Raw genomic sequence first — 22,678 nt, 5'->3', positions numbered from 1 at the left:
CTCTGTACACACTCAAGTAAATCTACATCCTTCCTAAAATGAGGCCTCCAGACCTGTGCGCAGTACTCAAGGCGTGACCTGACCATTGCCTTATACAGAGGGATAATCACCTCCTTTTCCCTGCTACCAAAATTCCTATATATCATTGACAAAACCCCATGACCTTGCCCTGGCAGCCTATCTGCATTGCTCAGAAAACTTCATATCTGACTGCGCAATTACTCCCAGGTCTTTTTCATTTTCTACCACCTTAAGTGTAGTACCACACAGTTGGTACGTTTCTCTGGGGTTACTTCTACCCATATGCAGTACTTTGCATTTGTCAAGGTTAAGCTTCAGTTGCCACTGCTTAGCCCAACTGCCCAAATTATCTAGATCCTGTTGCAGTAGCACACTGCCATTACTGTCATTAACAACCCTTCCAACCTTTGTATCATCTGCAAACTGCAACGCTTAGCCTGATATACCTTCATCAATATCATTGATATATATATACAAAACAACAGTGGACCCAACACTGAACCCTGTGGGACTCCACTGATAACATTAGTCCACGAAGAGCAGCACCCATTAATTACCACCCTCTGTCTTCTCCCACTCAACCATCCTTTTATCCATTGTAGCAACTTACCCTTAATACCATTCTGCTCCAATTTGTACAAGAGGATGGTTCTTCATTTATATCGAAAAATGTGGGAAATATTTAATGAAGCTCTAAATGGGGCTATACATATACTTGATGTATATATCATTTAAAATTAAAATATTTCAAATATTTTTTACTTATTTTAATTTAAAATTTTTCTTTTGAAGTATGTTTTTTTTTTTATTTATTCCGTTTTTTTTTTTTCTGTATTTCTCTGTAAAAATAAAACAAATTAAAATTAATTAACATTTTCTTTATTGAATTTTATATATCATATTAAATATTATGTTTATTGAACATTATTAATGCAAAGGATGTGGTTGATGGGTTTTAATAAGCTCTTTAATATTGAGTTTGAGGTTTGTGAGTCTCGCTCACAATCGAATTTTAACTCGCCACACCCTTCCAAATTTAGTCGGTTCCTCTATTTTGTTAAAATGCCATTTATGTGACTAAAACCTGCTTTGACCATGTAAGTGTGGGGAAATGCAAGTAAAAATGGCTCAACGGCTGCAGAAAGTTTGGGATATTTTGTTGTAATGTTTATTCTTCCAATAATTGCTGATATTTCTGTTATTAAATAAAGATTTAACTTCTATGTCAACATACATATCAAGGAATTCATTGTTTAAATAACTTGTTCTACTCCATTTTCGATATTTATATCAAATGGACCATTCATCCAATCAGGAACATTCATTTCCTCCACGTCCTTGAAATGTATTTTAAAGTCTTCCCTTAATTTTCAAGGTGCTCTTTGTATATCTCCAAATGAACATCTGAAAGTTTATCTCCTTCCAACTGTTTTAAGTTTGAGAAATACTGAAAATCTCTGTGTGCCAATGATGATCTATTATAGGCCTGTTGTGACTTTGTACCCTAATAGAATTGTGCAGACTTGAATGATGGTAACATATTTACTTTGGTGTCAGTTCTGTACTTCATTAAATTTTAAGTACAGGTCTGCCAGATAGAACAAATGGTTCTTGCACTTTTTCAACTCTTCACATTGTGATGGATCTATGCTCATAAGAAGCTCCACAGTTGAGTCATACCAATCTTTGTAAACTATCACTATCTGCCAGTGATTCCTACTACTTCAAATAATCCTAGGTCATCTTCAAAAAAGATTATTCAAGACACATCGATGGATGCAGAATACTCATCCAAATAGGAAGATCCGATTCTAGAAATATTTGTAGAAGAAGATATGAACACCGGTCGCCCTACCTTTCCAAAAAGAGACAAACCAAGCCTGAACACCATAAGACAGCCACGTGAGGTACAACTTCTTCTAAATTTAAGTAATGTCTTATATTTTACAATGGAATTGTAGAGGCTTTTGGGGCAACATTGATGACATTCCATACTTAATTAGGTGCTACTCTCCAGTTGGTTTCTGTCTGCAGGAAACCTATTTAACTCCTCAAATTTCTGTTGCCATAAAAAACTACTCAGTCTATCAAAGAGATCAGAATACATCTGATTCTGCTTATGGTGTAGCTCAAAGATCCCTGCTTTGCCAAATCATTCTCCAAACCCAAACCAAAGCCATTGCTGTGCATTTGATTACTCAGATTGCGTTAACACTAGTGTTAGTCTATCTTCCAGCAAATCATATGTACTCTTATAACGACCTTGAGCTTTTAATCCAGCTACCATCCCCCGTCTGCTTGCTAGGGGATTTCAATGGCCACCACCCTTTATGGGGATCCACTAAATTAGATAAACACGACCAACTGATTGAAACTCTACTAGAGAAACAAAACCTCACTATTCTTAATAGTGGTGCACACACCCATATACAGTTGCCTACTGGACAGACTTCTGCAATTGACCCCCCGATTTGCTCCCCGATACTGTTTTCAGTCATTCAGTGGTCTGCTATGGATGATCCCATGGGTAGTGACCATTTTCCAATTGTTTGTACCCTGCTCACTACACAACCTTGCAGGAAATGTAAAGCCAATTGGGCCAAATTTCAGTCAGCAATCACTCTAGACAAAAAACTATTCATCCACAGCCTATAGATAAAGTAACTGATTATATCACATCCCGTCTTTTAGTTACAGCTAAATACTCGATTCCATTATCAAATCCCCCAACCTGATGGCACTTCAACTACTGGTGGAATGAAGAGTGCACAAAAGCAAAGAAGGAAAAATCTAGCTACAAGAAGCTAAAGGCAAAAGCATGCTTCATTCAAAGGCAAGCCAAGAAAGATTCTTGGACTCATTTCGCATCTACTATCAATCGAAACACCGACTCCAGATTAATATGGAAGAAAGTTAGGCAGCTTTCTTAAAAGTTTCCAACCATCCCATCCCCACTTCTTTCCTGCAATAGGCATGAACTTTCTGTTCCTCTAGATATAATGAATGCCTTGGCAATACCATTGCCCAAGTCTCAGCTGCATTAAAAAATAATCATTTTGGGTCATTCAAAAATTACTAAATTTTCTCAACATAATCTATAGATATTTTATATTTTTGTATTTTAGTATTAAAATCTTGGCTATTTCTTCTATTTCTGGACTTCACCTGAAATTTATGAATAAGAATAAAAACGTTTAATTGACCTATTGAAGTTTATCGACCCTTGGTTGTTGATAATAGAGGTTACAGGGACCCCTGATCTAGCGGCTGGCCTGTGAACACCATTTAGAGCTATATCCTTGAAATGTAAGGAAGCTTGGATCTTGCCAAGATGTCCATCTTAACCTGAAAAGACATCAGTCATACCGCATGATGGAAGAGGGTTTTCCGCAACTTTGCTCTCGAGACTAAACATGGCTTCCACCACTTCAAGCCTCCAATAAGCAAAGTGGTGGTATTGCACTGGTTGATGAGAATCATCTACCACCTAGGATTTCCCGGTAACTCTGAGGTGTGGCATTCCTCCGTGTGGTGTGGGTGCCACACCTCAGCTGCTGTTTACATTGGTTCACACCTGGGTGGTCAGTATGCTAGTTTACGTATTTCAGGACTTGCCCATGAGGGATATACTCATTGTTACTAACAGTCCTATCATCGTAAAGGTGCAAGCAGAGGATCTCGCTGGCACAGACCGACCGGACTTCTCCGAAATTATGTCCACTTGACTGGAGTGTCACCTGAATATCAGTTCCACCTGCATTTTAGATTCCTAGTTAGCAAGCACAGCTTGGCATATCTGAGAGAATGTGTGTGAAACCCTCAAGAACCCCAAATTTTTCATTATGATGATGATTCACATCTCCAGTCCCTGTAGACAGGAGATGTGCAAATGTATTCCCAGTTCATAAAGGGGGGGGGGGTCAAAGGGTCACACAAGTAACTACAGACCTGTTAGTTTAATTTCTGTTCCAGGGAAAATAATGAAGCTGCTTGTAAAACAAGTAATGCAGTATCATATAGACAAAGCCACAGTTTAAGGGAAAATCTTATTTGTACCAATTTGATTGGATATTGTGATGTGTTCACAAAGGTACTGGATGCAAAAAATTATTTTGATATTATATACTTGGATTTCTGAAATGCTTTTTATACTGTTGGCATGGAAGATGTACAAATTGGAGTGATGTCGCATTATGGGAAAGTTGCTGCTGTGGATAAAGGGATGGTTGAGTCTGAGAAGACAGAGAGTTATAATCCATAGACACTGCTCTTCGTGGATCAATGTTATGAGTGGTATTCCCCAGGGTTCATTGTTGTTTTCTATTTTTATCAATGATATTGATCAAGCATATCAGGCTTAATGTGCTAGTTTGCAGATGATACAAAGGTTGACAGGGTGGTTAATAACAGTAATCACAGTATGCTAATGCAACAGAATCAAGAAAAGTTAGGTAGATGGGCTGAGAAGAGGCAACTAAAGTTTAACATTGATATACTTAGATTACAAACGTAACATAATTAATTAATACATAACTTCATACGGAAGTTATATAAACGGAACTCGTAGATAATACTCGATACTGAAAAATATATATAGCATTATAACTGTGTAGGGATACAAGTTTAGGGTTATAATTTTGTACTGAAATTGAAATTTTATTGAAATTAAATCGAAATCATGACTCAGACCAGAGCAGCAAAGCAAAAGGCTCAAGCTAATGGGAGTTGCTGTGGCTCAGGGGAGAACTGAGGGGGACTGTTTCCCTCTGAATTATAGCCTTTTGAAATGCACTGCTTGCATGATGTTTGTGGAGCAATCGGGTATGGGACATGATATTGCCATGGGGGATGTCTTTGTGTGTGCGCGATGCAAGGAGTGTAACGAAATCAGGCGACAACTCAGCGTTGTTATGGTCCTATATGAGAGCTTGAAGAACAGGGTTGATGCCCTCAAAGGATCTAAATTGAGGAGCCCATCAAGCTCTCAGCTGCCCACATCAACACTAGAGCTTGCACTTGATCATCACGCAACACAATGGCAACCCCCAAGGCAGAATGCGCTGGTCCCACAGGAACTAGTAGTTGTTGGTGACTCTATTGTCAGGGAAACGGGGAACCTGCTTTGTAAAAAGGATAGGTGGAACAGGACCAGAGTATGTCTGCCAGGGGCAAAAGTTGATGACGTTGTAGAGCGGATATCATCTTTTAAGGGCACTGAAGGTGATATAGTTGTACACGTTGGCACTAATGATATTAAGAGTAGGAGACCAGCAGAATTACTTAACAAGTGCAGATCACTGTTGAAAAAAAGCCGTGAATTAGGGTTGAATTTGAAAGCGTCTGCAATTCTGCCCAGACACGATAGGAAGGAGTATATGATGAGAGCCTTGTCGATCAATTCAGCCCTGGAAAGATTGTGCAAAGCTCAAGGGGTAGAATTTTTTACAGCCTGGTTCCAATTCACAAAGGAGGATCAAAGGCTGACACAAGTAATTATACATCTGCAAGTTTAACTTCTGTTCCAGGAAAATTAATTGAGGCACTGGTTAAAGAAGTGCTGCAGGATCATCCAGACAAGACTTCAGTTATAGCTCGGACACAGCATGGTTTTGTTAAGGGAAAGTCTTGCCTGACCAATTTGATTGGATACTATGATGCAGTCACAAAAGAACTGGATGCAGGGAATAACATTGATATTATATATTTGGATCTTAGAAAGGCTTTTGATACTGTTGCACACAGAAGACTGCTGCACAAATTGGAGCAGTGTGGCTTTGGAGGCAAATTGCTGCTATGGATAAAGGGATGGTTGAGGGGGAGAAAACAGAGAGTGGTAATCAATGGATACTGCTCATCGTGGACTAATGTTATCAGTGGAGTCCCTCAGGTTTCAGTGTTGGATCCATTATTGTTTTCTGTATTTATAAATGATATTGATGATGGTATATCAAGTGTAATGTCCAAGTTTGCAGACGACACGAAGGTTGGCAGGGTTGTCAAGGACACTACTGACACTATGCTGCTGCAACAGGATCTGGAAAGGTTGAGCAGATGGGCTGAGAGGTGTCAAATGAAGTTTAACATTGACAAATGTAAAGTACTACATATATAAAGTACTACATAACAGCAACCCCTGAGCAACGTATCAACTCTGTGGTACTACACTGACAGTGCTAGAGAATGAAAAGGACTTGGGGGTAATTGTGCAGGCAGATATGAATTTCTCTGAACAGTGTAAATGGGCTGCAAGAGTAGCTCATGGTGTCTTATCAATGATATACAGGAATTTTTCTAGCAGGGGTAAGGAGGTGATTATTCCCTTGTATAAGGCAATGGTCAGGCCCACACATTGAGTACTGTATACAGGTCTGGAGTCCTCATTTCAAGAAGGAGGAAATGAGGAGACTAGGCACCGGTGAGGTGATCTGATAGAGGTTTATAAAGCCTTGAATGGTTTGAGCATGCCCAATGCCGATGGGATTCTTCATCTTGCTCAGAATAATCACCTGAGAGGGCATAAATTCGGATTGAGGAAAGATAGATTTAGGATAGATCTGCGGAAATTTGCCTTTAGCCAGCGGGTAGTTGGTTGGTGGTACAGACTTCCATCCCTTGTTGTGGAAGTTGATAGCCAAAATGAATTTAAGGCTCAACTGGACAGGTAACGAACGTAGGGTTGAAATGGAAGGGTTTTTTTTTTTTTTTTTTTAGCTGATGCTGCATAAGCTTGCTTTCTTGCATCATATGCCTCTGCTAATGCTGTAGGCAAAGTACTGCATATGGGTAGCAGTAACTGTAAAGTAACCTGTTGTTACTTTTTATACTGTTGTTTATACTTTTGTACATTGCCCAGGGTAGTCGAAAATGAAGAAGTCCCTGGGGTTAATTGTGCCATCAGATTTTGAAGTTCTCTGAGCAGTATAGACGGGCTGCCAGGCTAGTTCATTGGGTTTATCAATGAACTGGCCTGGCAGCCAGTTCATTGAATTTGCTAGTAGGGATGAATATGTGATTGTCCCATTTTATTAGGCAGTGGTCAGGCCACATCTTGTGTATTGCATGCAGGTCTCTAGGCCTCATTTTAGGAAGCATGTGGAGCTGCTGGAACAAATATTGAGAAGGTCAACCAGATTGGTGAGTGGAACAAAGAGGTGCTTTTACCAAGATGGGATTCAGTTCTGCGAACTGCAACATCTGAAGAGTAGTCACCTGTGAGGTGATCTGTTTGAGGTGCTTAAGACTTTGAGTGGGTCGAACAAGCTCAATTCTTATGGGATTCTTCCTCTAGCTCAGACTTCACATGAGAGGGGGCACAAATTCAAATTGAAGAAGGACAGTTGCAGAATAGATGTGTGGAAGTTTGCCATTAGCCAGCGGGTGGTTAATTGCTGGAGCAAACTTTCATCTGTTGTTGGAAAAATTGATAGCTTATGTAATTTCACGGTAGAACTAGACACACTATTGGAGTGAATGAATAGGTGAAATGGGAGGACTTTTTTGTTTGTTGTTGCTGCTGTATAAGGTTTTTTCTTGCATCATTTGACATTGCTAATGCTAACTGGTGTTTGCATACATGTTTCTCTGGTGTTTTTCCTTCTGCATGGAAATTTGCTAATATCCATCTGCTTCCAAAAAAAAAAAAAAAAAGGTACAAATCCATCCCATCTGATTATAATCATGTTGCTCTAATTTCTATTCTTTTCATAGTAATGGAGAAGTTCATTATCTACAAATTCGTAAACTATCTAGAAATCTTTAATCTGATATGGACTTTGTTGATATATTGGCATATGCTAATCATGCTGACAGACAAAACTTGCTGTTATGCTACACCGCAAAGATAAAATCAATACCTGACCACCCGATATGGACAATCCTACATGAACCAAGTTTGGAAAACATATATGGAGCCCATCCAAATGGCGCCTCTGTAGCCAGGTGGAAAGGAGCAGCAGTGCGTAGCACACTCTCCTTGATTCGAGCCCATCACCACCAAATACGGAGGATGCGGAAAGGTCAGGGAATGAGCACCACATTCCCGTAGCAATATGGCCTTAGTTGCTAATGCTCCTAAAAACCAAATAACAAACAATAACAAGCCCATCCAAATACCAACAATCCAGCAGGCATTTATTTAAAAGACCTATTACAACAACATAATTTAAATGTCAATCAGATAGCAACTTCTTCCCAAAGTTCCATATCCACCATGGCATACCATACAAACAATATGCGATCTCCATATGTATAACTGGAAAAATTATTCTTTACCTAAGCAAAATTTCCAGCAGTTACATGCAGCCTACAAAGACCAACATTGCAATTCCACTCTGATATACACAAATGGTTCGAAAACAGAAACTAAGGTAGGAATAGCCGCCAAGTTCCTGAATACCATCACCTCCCAAGTAATCCCAACAGAGTGAAGCATTTATACTGCAGAATTGGAGGCTTTGCAAATAGCCATAAACCATATACAGGGTGTCTCAAAAATACACGGCATAACTTCAGGAATGAGTTCCTCATATTGGACAATAAAAATATTTGATATCAACATAGTCCCGGAAATGCTTGATTTCCGAGTTTTGAAGGTCTGTCTATGACACTTAACTGTTCACATCACCTTATAGTAATTGTTCAAAATGTCCACCTTCTACCTGAATACAGGCATCACATCGACATCTCATGGACTCGCGAAAGACGATGCCAAATTCCTGGTATGTTTCGTATTATCTTACAACCTGCTACAATTCGATTGTGGAGAGTTTCCACATCAGCTAACGGAGTCGAATACACAAATGACTTTAAATGGCCCCACAAGAAGAAATCTAGTGGGTTTAAATCAGTGAGCGTGGAGACCAGGCAGTTGGTCCACCTCTACCTATCCACCGACCAGGAAACCTTTGATTCGGGTAATTGCAGGCTAGGTGGCTGAAATGTGCGGGAGCGCATGCAGTGTGCTTCATCATATATGAAGTGTGCTTGTTGACGAATGGTGTGTCGTCCAAGAAATCAGGCGTGTTGTTTTCTACAAAGTTTCTGTATGCCTGCCCTGTGAGTTTGTTTGGAAGTACATGGGGCCCAAATAACTTATCACCAAAAACACCCTCCCAGATGTTGAGGCTGAACTGCTGTTGGTGATGTGATGGAAGAATTGCATGTGGGTTTTCCTTAGCCCATACGTGCTGATTGTGAAAGTTTTGGATTCCATTTCGTGTGAACTTTGCTTCATCTGTGTATATCACTAAGGCAGGAAAGTTGTACCACACTGCTGCAAGAACTACTGGCAGAACATTACTCGTGCAAGGTAATCTGCTGGTGACAAGGCCTGTACCCATTGCAGATGGTAAGGATACAGTTGGTGTTCTCACAACACTCTCCAAATAGTCGAACGTTGAACAGCCAGTTGCATTGCTATTCTGCGTGTTCTGATTCCAGGAGTGGCATGCACAACATCCAAAATCTCCTCCTTTACTTCAGGAGTCCTAGATCTTGGTCGTCCTCTGTCAGCAGCACGACATGTAAAGGTCCCATGTTCACAAAGGCGGAGATGGGTACCTTCAAACATTTCCCTGTCTGGACATCATTCTGGGAACCTTTCGTGGTACAAACGACAAGCCTCCAGAGCATTGCCATCCGCCAAACCATACATAAAGTGCATATCCGCTTGCTTCTAATTTGAGTACATGGTCGGAATGGAAAACCACCAGATTCTGTCAGTACCTTGTGATGAAGGAAATCACCTGCGGGAGATAAGACATTCCAGTTAATAACTCGGGATCCAAACATTTCCAGAACTATGTTGATATAAAATATTTTTATTGTGCACATATGAGGAACTCACTCCTGAAGTTATGCCGTGTATTTTTGAGATACCCTGTATAGCTTACCAATGTCCCAGCAGTATAATCTTCACTCATTCATTCAATGCCCTATAATCTTTAAAGGATAACGCCATAAATACCCATCCGACCATATGTAAAATATAAAACATGCTAACAAAACTAGCAAATCATAGCAAAATGAAAGCAAAACAATCAGAAAGCCCGATCAACAATACCATAAAAATTCCATACCTAGACTTTAAAATTACAGTTCGAAATAGCAGCGAAAGACAGTGGCAACAAAAATGGCAGGAGCAAGCTGGTAACAAATTATTACACACCAATGTTACCTGCTCCAAGCTGTATCTCCATCTCAGTGCTCTGACTGTCACACAGTGCAATCAGTCTGACATATTCTACTTGACTGCCCTAACTTTGCACAAGAACGTCAGATTAAACGTTCACATTTTCATTACAAATGATATTGTCAGATAAATCTAATATATCTGATGTTTTCCAGTTTCTAAAACACATAAATTACTATAATTTGATATAAAATCATAACAAAAAACATCAGTGAATAAATCATAAGTTTGGCACTCTATAGCCATAAAAGCTGATGACATGCCAGTAAAATATCCAAACCAACCAACTCTGTTCCCATGAGACCTGAATATGTAATGCACACAGTAACATAAGTCACAATATAGACCAATCTGTTCTAGATACACTGCATATTGCTATAATAAAAAATGTTGCAATCTCTTGTGCCACATTGCCAGTTTGGCATATATGGGCTATTTTTTTTTTTTTTTTTTTTTTTTTTTTTAAATCTCTTCACCCTATTATGTACCAATTGCTTTGCAAGAGTTTTTTTATCATTTGCTGTTACACTTGCAGAAGGGGTTACTGATTGAATTTATATCGGGCCAAAAATTACTACACTTTGAATTTCATTTATATTTATTAGATATGTTTTGGAAACATATATCATTTTAACATTGTCCTTTTTGATTTATATTTAACTAGGTAGTGGATATTTGATTTCCACATACCTATATGTGGCTACAAAATGCAACAACAAAAAGAATTAATGAAAAATGTTTTTAAATGCCTACACCTAGAGGCTTTTGATTATACACACATATAAGATCTCCACCGAATCACCTATGACAAAAATTTGCAGTCTTCTTAACAGATTTCAAATTATTTTTTTTTATAATAGACAAGATTTCAGAAGATGCTAGATGTGAGAGTTTTTACTGCAATATGCAACATATCAATTAATTATGAAGTCATTCCATATAACCTAAGTAGATTAAAATTGGTTATGTTTAAATTTTAATTTATTTTTATTTCAGAGTCAACAGTTCCCAGATACGCTGCTTTCGGTGAAAATGCTTCCATGGCACTTGTTACCATTAGCCAATCTTCAAGAAATAGTCAATGTATTTTGCGAAACATGTAACCCATTGTGTCTACTTGAAAAGAAAGATAGTAATTTACCAGATAACTGTTTTCTTAAGTAAGTTTTATGGCATTGTATGCATTTTCCATAATTTGTTTAATTTGGCTAATCATATCATGGAGGATGAACTGTGCTGTAAATTGTGAATAATATTTTAAATCCTCCCCCACTTTTATTTTTGCTAAGTTATTAGTTATGTCACTTCAAATCCACCATATAATTTATAAGTATTTATAAAAAATTTTACACACTTTTAATTTGCAACCTGTTTGGTCAGAAGTTTGTCATATATAATTTGTTAATTTTGTATACTTCAATATTTAAATACCATTCTTTATCCCCCTCGATGTGGGCACCTCTACAATGTGAAGGGACTTCCCAGTGATGCTGCTGCTGCCCCTACAGATTAGCAACTCTGGGATTCAATGCCTACAGTCTAGGTTCCAGGCTAACACCATAGGAATCTGGCATGTTTGCCATCGACTGTGATCTGTGGAAACTCAGAAAGGGGGATGTTGAAGTTGAGGGGCCCAGCTTCAACACACCACTTTAGCCTGCCTGCTTCAACAAGACAGGTAGTTCTAGATGGTTGGCCAGGATCAATCATCTACTGGATTTGCTTGCAAAGGTTCAACAGCATCAATGCCATGGTCCAAGGGTCAGGATTCAGGCTGATGGTGGTGCGTATATAGTGTCTGGACAGCCCTGGTGTCCCACTCCTGAGTGCATTTATTGCTTGCTGGGTAGTGGGCATCCCATTTGGGCTCCATGATGGGGCAAGAGCCCTGGCTATTGAACCAAACTGAAAAATCTCATGAATCCTCCTGATATACTAAACTTTTCTTCTGGGACCCCATAAGAAGCTAAAAACACAAATACAGACACCACCACTTCAGCAAAGAGAAAAGGCCCAGGAGTGAACTTGCATCAAGTCCAACACCTAGATACATGATACTCCATTCCACCAGAGAGAAACCTATAGGGAAATTGTTGCCCTTCTTAATTCACAAGAGGTTGGCAGACTTCCCGAAATCTGTAATACTGCTGTGTTCTGGGAATATGCTCATAAAAACTAATTGTGATAAACACTCTGAACAGCTCCTCCAAGCAATATCTATTGGGGAATGCCAATTATGGTAATACCCCATAATTGGCATTCCCCATAAATCGAGCAGTAAAGTTACAGTAGAGAAACTCAACCACAAATGTCAATACAAGAAAAAATGGATGTTGAAATCAAGGAGGTACGAATGAAACAGTCTTCGATCTCTTTTTGTGAAAGAAGAAATGGACACAGGACAGCATCCATACTTCCAAAAAAAGATAAATCGAAGACTGAAAAAAGTAAGCCCTCAGCAATTCGGAAGCCAGCCGACTGATCCACCAAGCCGAAGTAAGTAATGGCTAATTTCCTACAAAGTGTAAAGTGTATTCGTGTCTAGCGGCACCTTGGATTTCCCCCATCTCCATGTTGCTTTCATTGTAGGTGTAACAGTTCACTGTAGAGGCCAGAGATTTAAAAGTGTGTGGATTTTGTATATATGTAGTGTTATGTATCATTATTCATCTGGCCATTTAGCCGCTAGACCCCTGTTGGGATCCAACTTTGCCCACACTTAGCCTTGTGGAGGCAGACCAGTGGTCCAAGCATTTTGCACAGTCCAATCGGTCATATGAGCTATGTTTCTTGTGGTTAGCGTGATGTCTATGGTTGATTCCCATAGGGTGTTACAGTATGTCGGTAGATTGAAGTGTTGATTCTTTACAGTCAAGGTAGAATTTGCTAGGAACTCCTCAAGCCTCTGTCCCATTCCTGGTACCTCGTCGGACCAGGGTAGTGCTGTGCCAGACAGGAGAGCAGCAGTTTACATTGGACCCGATTACGACTCTTTGTCCTGCTAGAGTTTGTAGGTAAGTGATAGCGAAATCTATTTCTATTTCAGGTCTGCAGTACAGCGAGATCATATAGGGGCTGCCAACCGAGCTAATAATATGGGTGCATGCTGCCCATGGTGTGCAGAGTTGTGGTATTTTTGTCGTGGTTCTCTCCGAGTTCCGTACTACCACCGCCATTCTCGGGTGCGTCTTCGTTGCATTGTACAATTTTATATCGGAGCGGGTAGCCCTGACTTGCCCTGTGTGAGTGTAGGGCTCCTGTATCAGGATAACATCTGCGTTAGCGTCATCAGCATTTTGCCGTACTTGGTCGGCCACTGCTCTGGCCCGCCGTGTTTTAATTTTGGGCACCACTAGGATTCCATTATTAAATTTCTTATGGTGTATCCCCATAATTGATTCGTAGCTGGTATGAACTCTTAGCTTTCTGGTAGGTTGGGCAGTTTGTGTCGCATGTGGAATGGGCATGATCTAACCTCAGAGATTTGCAATTGGTGCAGATGGGATCTTTTTCTTTATTTTGGCAGCTGTTGTAATTGTGGCCCATTTCAGAGCAGTGGCCACATATTGCTTCTTTTTAGGTGCAGGTGTGTGTTGTGTGGCCGTACTTGCAACATCGGAAGCACCTTGGTACATCCACACGTTCTCTAAATCTGTGACTGCTCCACTCTATGTATATGGTGTTTTGCATTCATAGGATCTGCCATGCTTCAGGGGTCAGCTCTACCACCCAGTTGCATTTCTAGATTTTGTTCTATACTTTGGTACAATCAGCTGTTTTTCATCCTTGTCAGGTAATTCATTTCGGAGGTTTTTCCTGTATATCTCTTCCCTTAAACTTTCAGATGTCATGTCCTGGTCAATATCAAAAATTATTATAATAATAATAATAATAATAAATGATTACAGATGGCCCTTTTCTTTTGGGGAGCCTCTGCGGTAAGTCCTAGGGTGAAGATCTTAGGGTTTGTTATTATCTCCTGTGCTTCTTCTTTGGTTACCATTGCAATAACTATTCCGGGGTTCCTGGTTTTTCGGATAGCTTGATTCTAGTTGCACTGAAGTCCTCTTTCAAGTTCTCTGTGACTTTCTTCTTTATTTCCTCACTGGTGGATTTTTCATTCCCTGCTTGTCGTACAACCAGTATGTTGGGTGTGGGCAGAAGGGTTTTTCTTTGGACCGGTTGACTATTGGTCTGTACATTTGCAGGTTTCCCTCAGCATTTCTGCGTAAGTGGTTGGCCGCTGTGACATTTGTTTTGCTCCACATTCCATATAGGCCTCCAATTTGGCCTTATTTGTTACCGCTTTTATGTAGACCTTCTGTAGAATTGTTTCCAGCTTGGTCCAGATGGTCACGATTTCTCCTCTGAGGGCAGTGGTTATTCTGCTAGAGGATTCCTTCAGCTTGTTTTTGAGCTGCACCCGGAGGGCCAGCATCTGGTCCAGAACAGGACCCTTGGGCAGTGTAGGGTACATGGGGGGACTCTGCATTTTTGGTGCGTTGTTGGCATCCCATTTGTCCTCTGTAGTGTCATGTGTGATAGCGACTTCATTTGTCTCCTTTTGCTCGGATTGCGAGCGTGTTTTCCTTTCTGATTTCGGGACGGTCATTTTCCAATTTTTTTCCTTTGATCAGATGGGCTCCTGAGTGAGGGGTTCTCCGTCTCTTCTTGGTTTTCTATCGATATCGAGTCATTATTTTGATCTTGTTCCGTGGCGACGGTAGGTCTGTCCGATTTTCCCTCCATTTTGTTGGTACTCTAGATTAAAGAGGTTTTCTGGATTATCGGGTTTTGGGCGTGCTTATTGAAAGTAGGGCTTCAAGGGCTGTCAATGGATACTAACCAAACGTCCGTAGGTTTATTAGGTGTCTTGCAACTGTTAATTGCAAGTTTGAGTTCTCCCCCCTTGGTCACATGGTGGGGGAGGGAACAGCCAAGTACTAAAATGCACCCAGAGCAATGGGATTAGTTCCCTGTGGTGTTTTCGAGGAACGCCGAAAACGATGGTGACATCACAGTTTCAATGTGTCGCACGAGTACATCACCATGGAAAGTTTATTGGAGAGGGGGGAAAGCACAAAAGTCATGATTGCCTCTATAATATCGCTTTAAACATAGTCCAGAAATATTAGAACATTGTTTCTGTACAAGTTAGCACAAGGGGCAATCACTATGAGGGCAGCCTCCCCAGAGAATGGCCAGATACCATTCTCTGGTATCTGGCCATTCTGGCCATAGCCGACCAATATAACGTGCCATCCACGTTATATTGGTCGGCTTTCTATTTCCCTGTCATCAGCCACATGGTGACCAGTGCAGTCTGGCAACAAAGGAAACAGATAAATGATGCTGGGATCTAACTAAATACCTGGTAGAATGCAAAATGTTTCTCACCAAGGGCTGCCTGCACTGTATATCTTCTTGAGAGAACACATTATAGAACATAAACTGGTTTAAACACATTTTTTACATAAAAATCACGGAGCGATACATCGTACGTCCGAACACAACGGTGAGCCATGTTGGCGTCCGCTAATTTCCTACAAGTAAATTGTAAAGTGTATTCAGTGTCTAACGGCACCAGGGGTTTCCCCCATCTCCGCGTTGCTTTCATTGTGGGTGTACCAGTTCACTGGGAAGGCCAGAGATTTATAAGTGTATGGATATTGTACATGTGTAGTGTTGTGTTCTGTTGTTCATCTGGCCGTTTAGCCGCTGGACCCCTACTGAGGCTCAACGTTGCCCACACTTGGCCCCATGGAGGCAGACCAGATACGCCAGTATTTTTAGATAAGTACTCTGGCAGGTCCTGCCACCTAATTTCCTTAGATTTCAGTGGCTAGGACCTATATATATATATATATATATATATATATTAAAAAAAAAAAAAAAAGAGGGGGAGAGAGGGTTAAAAGCTTGAATCTGATTAGGCCGAAAGAGGTTGCAAGCGTGTCGAGTTTGGCATTTAAAATTTTACGTTGTGTAGGGCATTCGCTTTTCACTGGCGATATAAGTAGGGTAGGGGGAGAGATGGAAGGCTGGGGAAAAAAGACAGAAATATGGGGTCAATAGGGAAGGCAACCCCAGGTATATCAGTGGGGCATGCCCTTGCCCCACCAGATGGAAAAGAGGGGGTGGTGGGTGTGGAGGGGGGCAGAAAGACCTTCCCCTCACCCCACCAGGGATAGGGAGAGAAAGTGGGCTGGGCAAGGGAGCCCTGCCCAGTTCACCATAGCGGCAATTTGCAGTGCCCTCCAGCAATTGCAGTCTGATGATGACTCGTTGGTGGGGCTTGGTCCTTTTCTAGGTGTGTGTGGTTTCATCCTGGAAGCGACGACATCCTGGCTGGAGCCACTCCCATTGGTTCCTAGGTCGATGCTGTTTCATTTATTCTGCTACATATTACGCCATTTGTCCTTAGTATTTTGCTATCCTTTCCTCTGTGTTGATGTTTTATCAGTTTGCCTTTATTTATTATTTGTGGTCATCTATTCGTTGTGGATGACTATTTCTGTTCGTCGTCTATTGAAGACGTCAAGTGCAAATCGGCTGAGGGCTTTGTACTCATCTTCTGAATCCAGTAGATGGTACTCTTGATTTTTCGGCAAGTATTGAATCTCAATTATAAGTTTACTTCTGTGTTCTTCGTAGCATTCACAGTCGTGCATAATATGCTGCCAGGTTTCAGGTTCTCCACACGTGCATGTGGACTCTTCTATTATTCCGAGTGCGTACAGTTTTGCTTTAAATGGGCCGTGGCCCGTCAGGAGGAAGGTATTTAGCCCAGGATAGAACCACAAGGGGGCTTTTGGTTACATTTTTGCGACTATCGGTATGAAGCTTCTTGTAACTTGACCCTTTGGCGACATCTCCCATCTGTGCTGCCAAATCTTCAACATGTGAGCCACTATTCGTTGTTTCTCTGCCGTCCGGCTGTTGGTTGGGTCCAAGGTAAAGTCATAGATGGAGGCAGGTATATCCTTGGATAGTAAATACATGAGTCCACATCTAGTCATCTCAAGGTCCAGCGGAAGAGCTCCTGCTAGGACCTGCAGAGCATGGGCTCACCGTTTTGCATGCCCTAGTTATAGTTAGAATTATGTTTCTTTGGATAGTGTCCAGCAGTCTTCTGTTGACCGTGGTTCCGGCCTTCCTGAACCAGATTGGCGATCCGTAGGTGATCGCTGGGATGAATATTGTTTTATAATGCAGGGACAGGGTCTTCCTGTTGAGTCCCCAGTCCCTGCGAGATACTCTTGCTACAAGTGCTGCATAGTTCCTTAGTTTCTCTCTCAAGTAGGTGAGGTGAGGTGTAAAGGACAGGTTTCTATCCAGGATAATACCTAGATACTTTATTTGCTAGTTTAATGGTGGATCCCACTATCTTTATTTCCGGTGGTCGTCTGATATTTAGAGAGCCTTTTAGTAATACGGAGTTTGTCTTGGTTGGTGAAATCATTAACATATGTGTTTCTGCCCAATTCTGTAAGGTTTGTAGTGCTTGGTTTGCCTGTGTTTCAAGTCCCGTTCTGGAATCCGCTTCCGCCATTAAAATGAGATCATTAACAAAGGCCTGACTGGCAACAGTTCCCAGGCCAGAGCCAAGAAGTCATCAAAAACCATGTTTCACATTAGTGGCCCCAGGACAGATCCCTGTGGGCAGCCCCTTTGGACGCTTTTAACAACTCTTCGGAAAGTTGTGACGACCTCAATTTTCCTATCCGACAGATATGCCCGGACACTGTTATACAAGTTTTCTGGGAGTGCTGCTTTCTGGAGTCTGCCAAGGACGCTGGGCCACCAGACGGTGTCAAAGGCCCCAGCAAAATCCACTGCTATTACCAGAATATACTTCTTGTTACTTTGGGTTGCCTTGGTTATGAGGTTTTGGACTGCTTCAGTGGTCGCGAAGCCCAGTTTGAATCCATATTGCCTGGTTGATTCCAGGTTGGCGGTTTTGTAATGGTGCATGATCCTTTTGTGGAGCAGCCTTTCATAGAGTTTGCTTAGGGTAGAGAGTAGGGCTATGGAGCAATATGAGGCCGGTTGGTCCGGAGGTTTTGTTGGGTTTTTTAAGATAAGTTTTAGGTGTGCAGTCTTCCAACTTGTCGGGACTTTCCCAGTTTCCAGGCATCGTTGGAGGAGATTAAGTATCAGGTTCAGTATATATTCCACGGCTTTTTTGACCTCTGGTTAAAAATATCATCGGCCCGGATCTCATAGAATCTCTGGTTCTATGAGATCCGGGCCGGGACATTTCCTGTTGCGCATTTGCAAGGCCGCACCCTGTAATTCATCGACTGTGAAGGGTGGTTCTATTTCTTGGGTTCTATACGTTTGGTTTGCCTGGCATATTACCTTTTGTTGTTCATGGATGATAGCACTAAGGATATTGGTAATCGATTCCTCCCTCGTTTTAGTCAGGCTTCCATTGGGCATCCTCGTTACAGTGGATGCTTCTCCCCTGGGGAGCTTGTTTGTGGTGATTCTATACACTACACCCCAGGGGTTCTCGTTCCCTGTCTTGGAGACCAGGTTTTCCCAGGAGGCTCGCTTGTTCTTTTTAATTTTTTCTGTATAGGTGTTTCGCACCTCTTTGTATTGTTGCCGTAGTACTGCTACCTCTGTTGGTAGCCATGTACTCCGTGCTCTTTGGAATTCCTTCCGTTTTGTCTGGACCTGTTTTCTCAATCTTTGCAATTCTGGAGTCCACCAGGGCATGTCCCCGACTGAGGGGGTTTTCCTCTTCATCGCTGTCTCTGTTGCTTCAGTTATGATACTGGTGATTTTCTCTTGGAGTGTATCTGGGTTTTTAATCTCACTGTCCACCGCCTGTCTGGCCAGTTCCTCCAGCATTTTTTGCACCTTGCTGGTCAGTTGTACTCTGAAGAGTTCCCAGTCTGCCTTTTGGATTGCAAATCTGTTTGCCAATTGTCTGTTTGTAGCTATTTTTGTCATCGATCTTCTGATTTGGTAGGTTATTGTATAGTGACCCAATGCGGTCCAGGCATTTTGCACTGTCCAATCGGTCACATGGGCTTCAATATTCCTTGTGGTCAGGGTGATATCAATCGTGGCTTCCCACAAGGTATTGCAGAATGTTGGCAGGTTAAAGGGTCGGTTTTTGACTGTGAGGATTGAATTTGCCAGGAATTCGTCCAGCTTTTGTCCATTTCTGGTTCCGCGGTGGTTCGGTGTGGCACTGTGCCAAACAGGGGAGTGGCAGTTTACATCTGCTCCTACAATTATTCTTTGTCCTGCTAGGGTTGTCTGGATGGATTGTAGATATGTGATAGCAAAGTCGATTTCCACACCAGGTCTGCAGTACAATGAAATTGCGTAGAAGCTCCCAATTGAACTGATTATATGGGCACAGGCGGCCCAGGGCGTACAGAGCTGTGGTAATTTTGTTGCCGCTATTTCCAGATTCCTCACTACCACTGCTGCCCATGGGGTATCCTCATCACTCTGGATAATTTTATAACTCATTGGGAATCCCCTGACCTGCTTTGTGTGTGTATAGGGCTCCTGGATAAGGATGATGTCGGCATTTTCTTCATCGGCTTTGTGGTGCATCTGGTCAACCACTGCCCTGGCACGCTGCCCATTGATCTGATGTATCTTCAGAACTCCGTAATTATATTTCTTATGGTGGGTCCCCATAATCAATTCGTTGTTGGAATACACTCTTTACTTTTTGGTATGTTGGGCATTTTGCATCCCGTATAGAGTGTGTGTGGTCCAGCCTCAGGGATTTGCAATTGACGCATATGGGATCTTTCTCCTTGTTTGGGCAGTTTTTAAATTTATGCTCTTTCTCTGAGCAGTGGCCGCACATAGCTTCTTTCTGGTTGCAGGTATGGGAGGTGTGGCCATACTTGCAGCACTTATAGCACTTTATTACTGCCACATGCTACCTATACTTATGACTGCTCCACTCCACATAGATTGTACTCTGTGTTCATAGGATTCGCCAAGCCTCAGGGGCAAGTTATATGACCCAATTACAGTTGCCACTGTTATTTATTCTGGTTTTGTATTTTGGGAAAACCAGCACTTTCCCATCCCGGTCTGGGAGTGCACTTTTTAGATTCTTCCTGTAGATCTCCTCCGCCAGAAGTTCAGGGGTCAAATCCTGGTCCATGTTGAAGATAACCACCAAGGGCCTTTTTCTCTTTGGGCCTCCGCTGTGAGACCCAGTGTAGGGATCTTGGGGTTTGTTATAATTCCTTCTGCTTCTTCCTTACCCTCCGTTTCTATTACTATCCCTGGATTTCTGGTCTTTCTTATGGCTTTTATTCTGGTTACTCAATTCTTCTCTGAGGTTTTGGATTACTTTTTTCTTGATTTCCTCACTTGTACTGGTTTCTTCCCCTGTTGGTCTTAAAATGACTATATTGGGCATTGGCAGAAGTGTTTTCGTTTTAGCTTCTGTGGCCTTGCCCATTCTCAGTGTTTCTGTGGGTGTATTCCTAAGCGCTTGAGCATATGATGGGGCGTGCTGTGGCATTTGATTGCCGCCATCGGCACGTAGAACTTCCAGGGTTGCCATTGTTCTCTGGTAATTTGTATGTGTTCATTAGTATGGTCTCCAGCTTATTCCATTGCAGGATTATTTCTGCACGGATGGATGAAGAGATCCTATTACTATTCCCCTTCATTATATTTTCGAGGGCCATACGCAGTAGGAGTGTCTGCTCTAGCACAGTTCCCTGTGGGAGTGTCGGGTCTAGGATGGTTCCCTCTGGTATTTTATGCTGTTCTTCAAATCCTCCCATCTGATCGCTTGGTTGCTTGGCCTCACTTGTATTCCGGGTTTCCTGATCAAATTTCGGCAACGTCGATTTTGTATTTTGCCTCTTCGTGACCGATTTTGGATACTTGGTCTCCTCTGTTCTTTCGGTTGAGTTTGGTTGTGTCCCCTGTGTTGGTGGCATGACCTCAATTGTGCTTGGAGCACCAAGCTCTGTCTCTTCCATTCCATTCTCCATTTCCCTACAATTTCGGATTTGCGGGGCTCTCTGGTTTAGCGGAATGTAAGCTATACGCTGTAAAGTCCTCCACAACAGCTGCAGGATGCATGCGATGAAACACAAGTTCGTGCATCAATTTGGGGCAAGAAACGGGAGGAGTTGAAAGTCAGTCTCGGAAAATTTGAATAAGTGGGGGGGGAGGGAATACAGAAAACATGATAGAATCAGTTGTAGCACAGTAGATGCTGCGAGGAAGACAATACAGATCTTCATTATGCCGTCGGTCAGCAAGGGAGAAAACCTGGTGAGAATTTCAAGGTCAGCAGAGCTGCCGGAATGTTCAAGCGCACTCAAGTCACAAGCAAATCTATCCACTGTCAGCACACAAGGGGGAAACCCACCCCCAGTCAAGGTCGCCTAGATACTTTCGTGGCGGCCAAGATAGAGTGACCGCACTCTCCAATGCTATGTCTATGGCAGCGTGGTGACCCGGCCCACAGACAATAGTGCCAAATAAATAACGAAAATATCCCAGCGGAGAACCCAAAAATCAAAAATAAATTTACTCCCACGAAGTCCACACGACGAGGAATCCGTTGGTATATGTTTTAAAACAAAACTCATTGTTAACATTAATTTTTAAAACCAAAAATCTGGAGCAGTAAACATGTGCGACTAACCAAGTAGGCAGACAACAGCGCCCTCCCTAATTTCCTACATAGTGGCATAGTGTTTTGTGGAAGGCGCCACCGGTGGTTTCCCACATCTGCACCATGGTACTTTGTGAAGAATTTACAGAATCTCTGTAAAAGCCAGAAAAGGTGTGGTGTCTGGTTTGTGACAGAGTAGTGCTGTGGTCTGTTGTTCTGTCTCTGGCTGCTTAGCCGCAAGGCCCCTAAGGGAACCCCACGTTGCCCACCACCACCACTGGGAGGTGAGCCAGGCTGCCCATTATACTCTGGCTGGCCTCCGCCAGGGTTGCCTGAGCTTCCTGACGGAGACCAAAAAAAATAAAATAAAATAAAAAATAAAGTAACAGATTTAAAAAAATATATATATATAAATAAAAATAATAAAATAAAATAAGTAAAAAAGTAATAGATTAAAAAATAAATAAATAAAATAAAAATAGTAAAATAAAATAAGTAAAAAAAAAGAGAGTGAGAGAGAGAGAGAGAGAGGCACAGAAGAGAGGTTTAGAGGGGAATGAATTTGGGTGGGTTGACAGGGTAGAATAAATCCACCCTAATTTAGGCGAAGTATAGTAAAGAGTGTGGGTTTAAAAGTCACAGGGGACAGGTGCCCCTGTGTAATTGCCAATGGCATAGTGCCTGTAGATCCCGCACTGAGGTCAGTGCCAGCAATCCCACACCTAGATCGGTGCCAGCAGTAAATCCTACCCATTTCGGGTTTGCGATGACTTTTAAATCCCACACTCCGAGGAGTGCCGGCATCCCGCACCTTGGATGGTGCCTGCAGTAGATCCTACCCT

The 22,678-nt window shown here is 41.9% G+C and overlaps 1 protein-coding gene across 1 annotated transcript in view; it reads left to right on the top strand.

The window, feature by feature from the left end:
* Positions 1-22,678, top strand: part of Epg5 (ectopic P-granules autophagy protein 5) — a 1,526,775-nt gene that overhangs the window by 1,309,712 nt on the left and 194,385 nt on the right. The window contains exon 40 of the mRNA XM_090380318.1: positions 11,207-11,370. Coding sequence (XP_090236444.1) covers positions 11,207-11,370 — 164 coding nt within the window. The remainder of the gene's footprint in view (positions 1-11,206; positions 11,371-22,678) is intronic.

The sequence above is a fragment of the Mastigoproctus giganteus genome, chromosome 8 (genome assembly GCF_048544385.1).
Source record: "Mastigoproctus giganteus isolate SK-2022 chromosome 8, ASM4854438v1, whole genome shotgun sequence".
Lineage (NCBI taxonomy): Eukaryota > Metazoa > Arthropoda > Arachnida > Uropygi > Thelyphonidae > Mastigoproctus > Mastigoproctus giganteus.
This window is presented reverse-complemented; position numbering and strand designations above follow the sequence as displayed.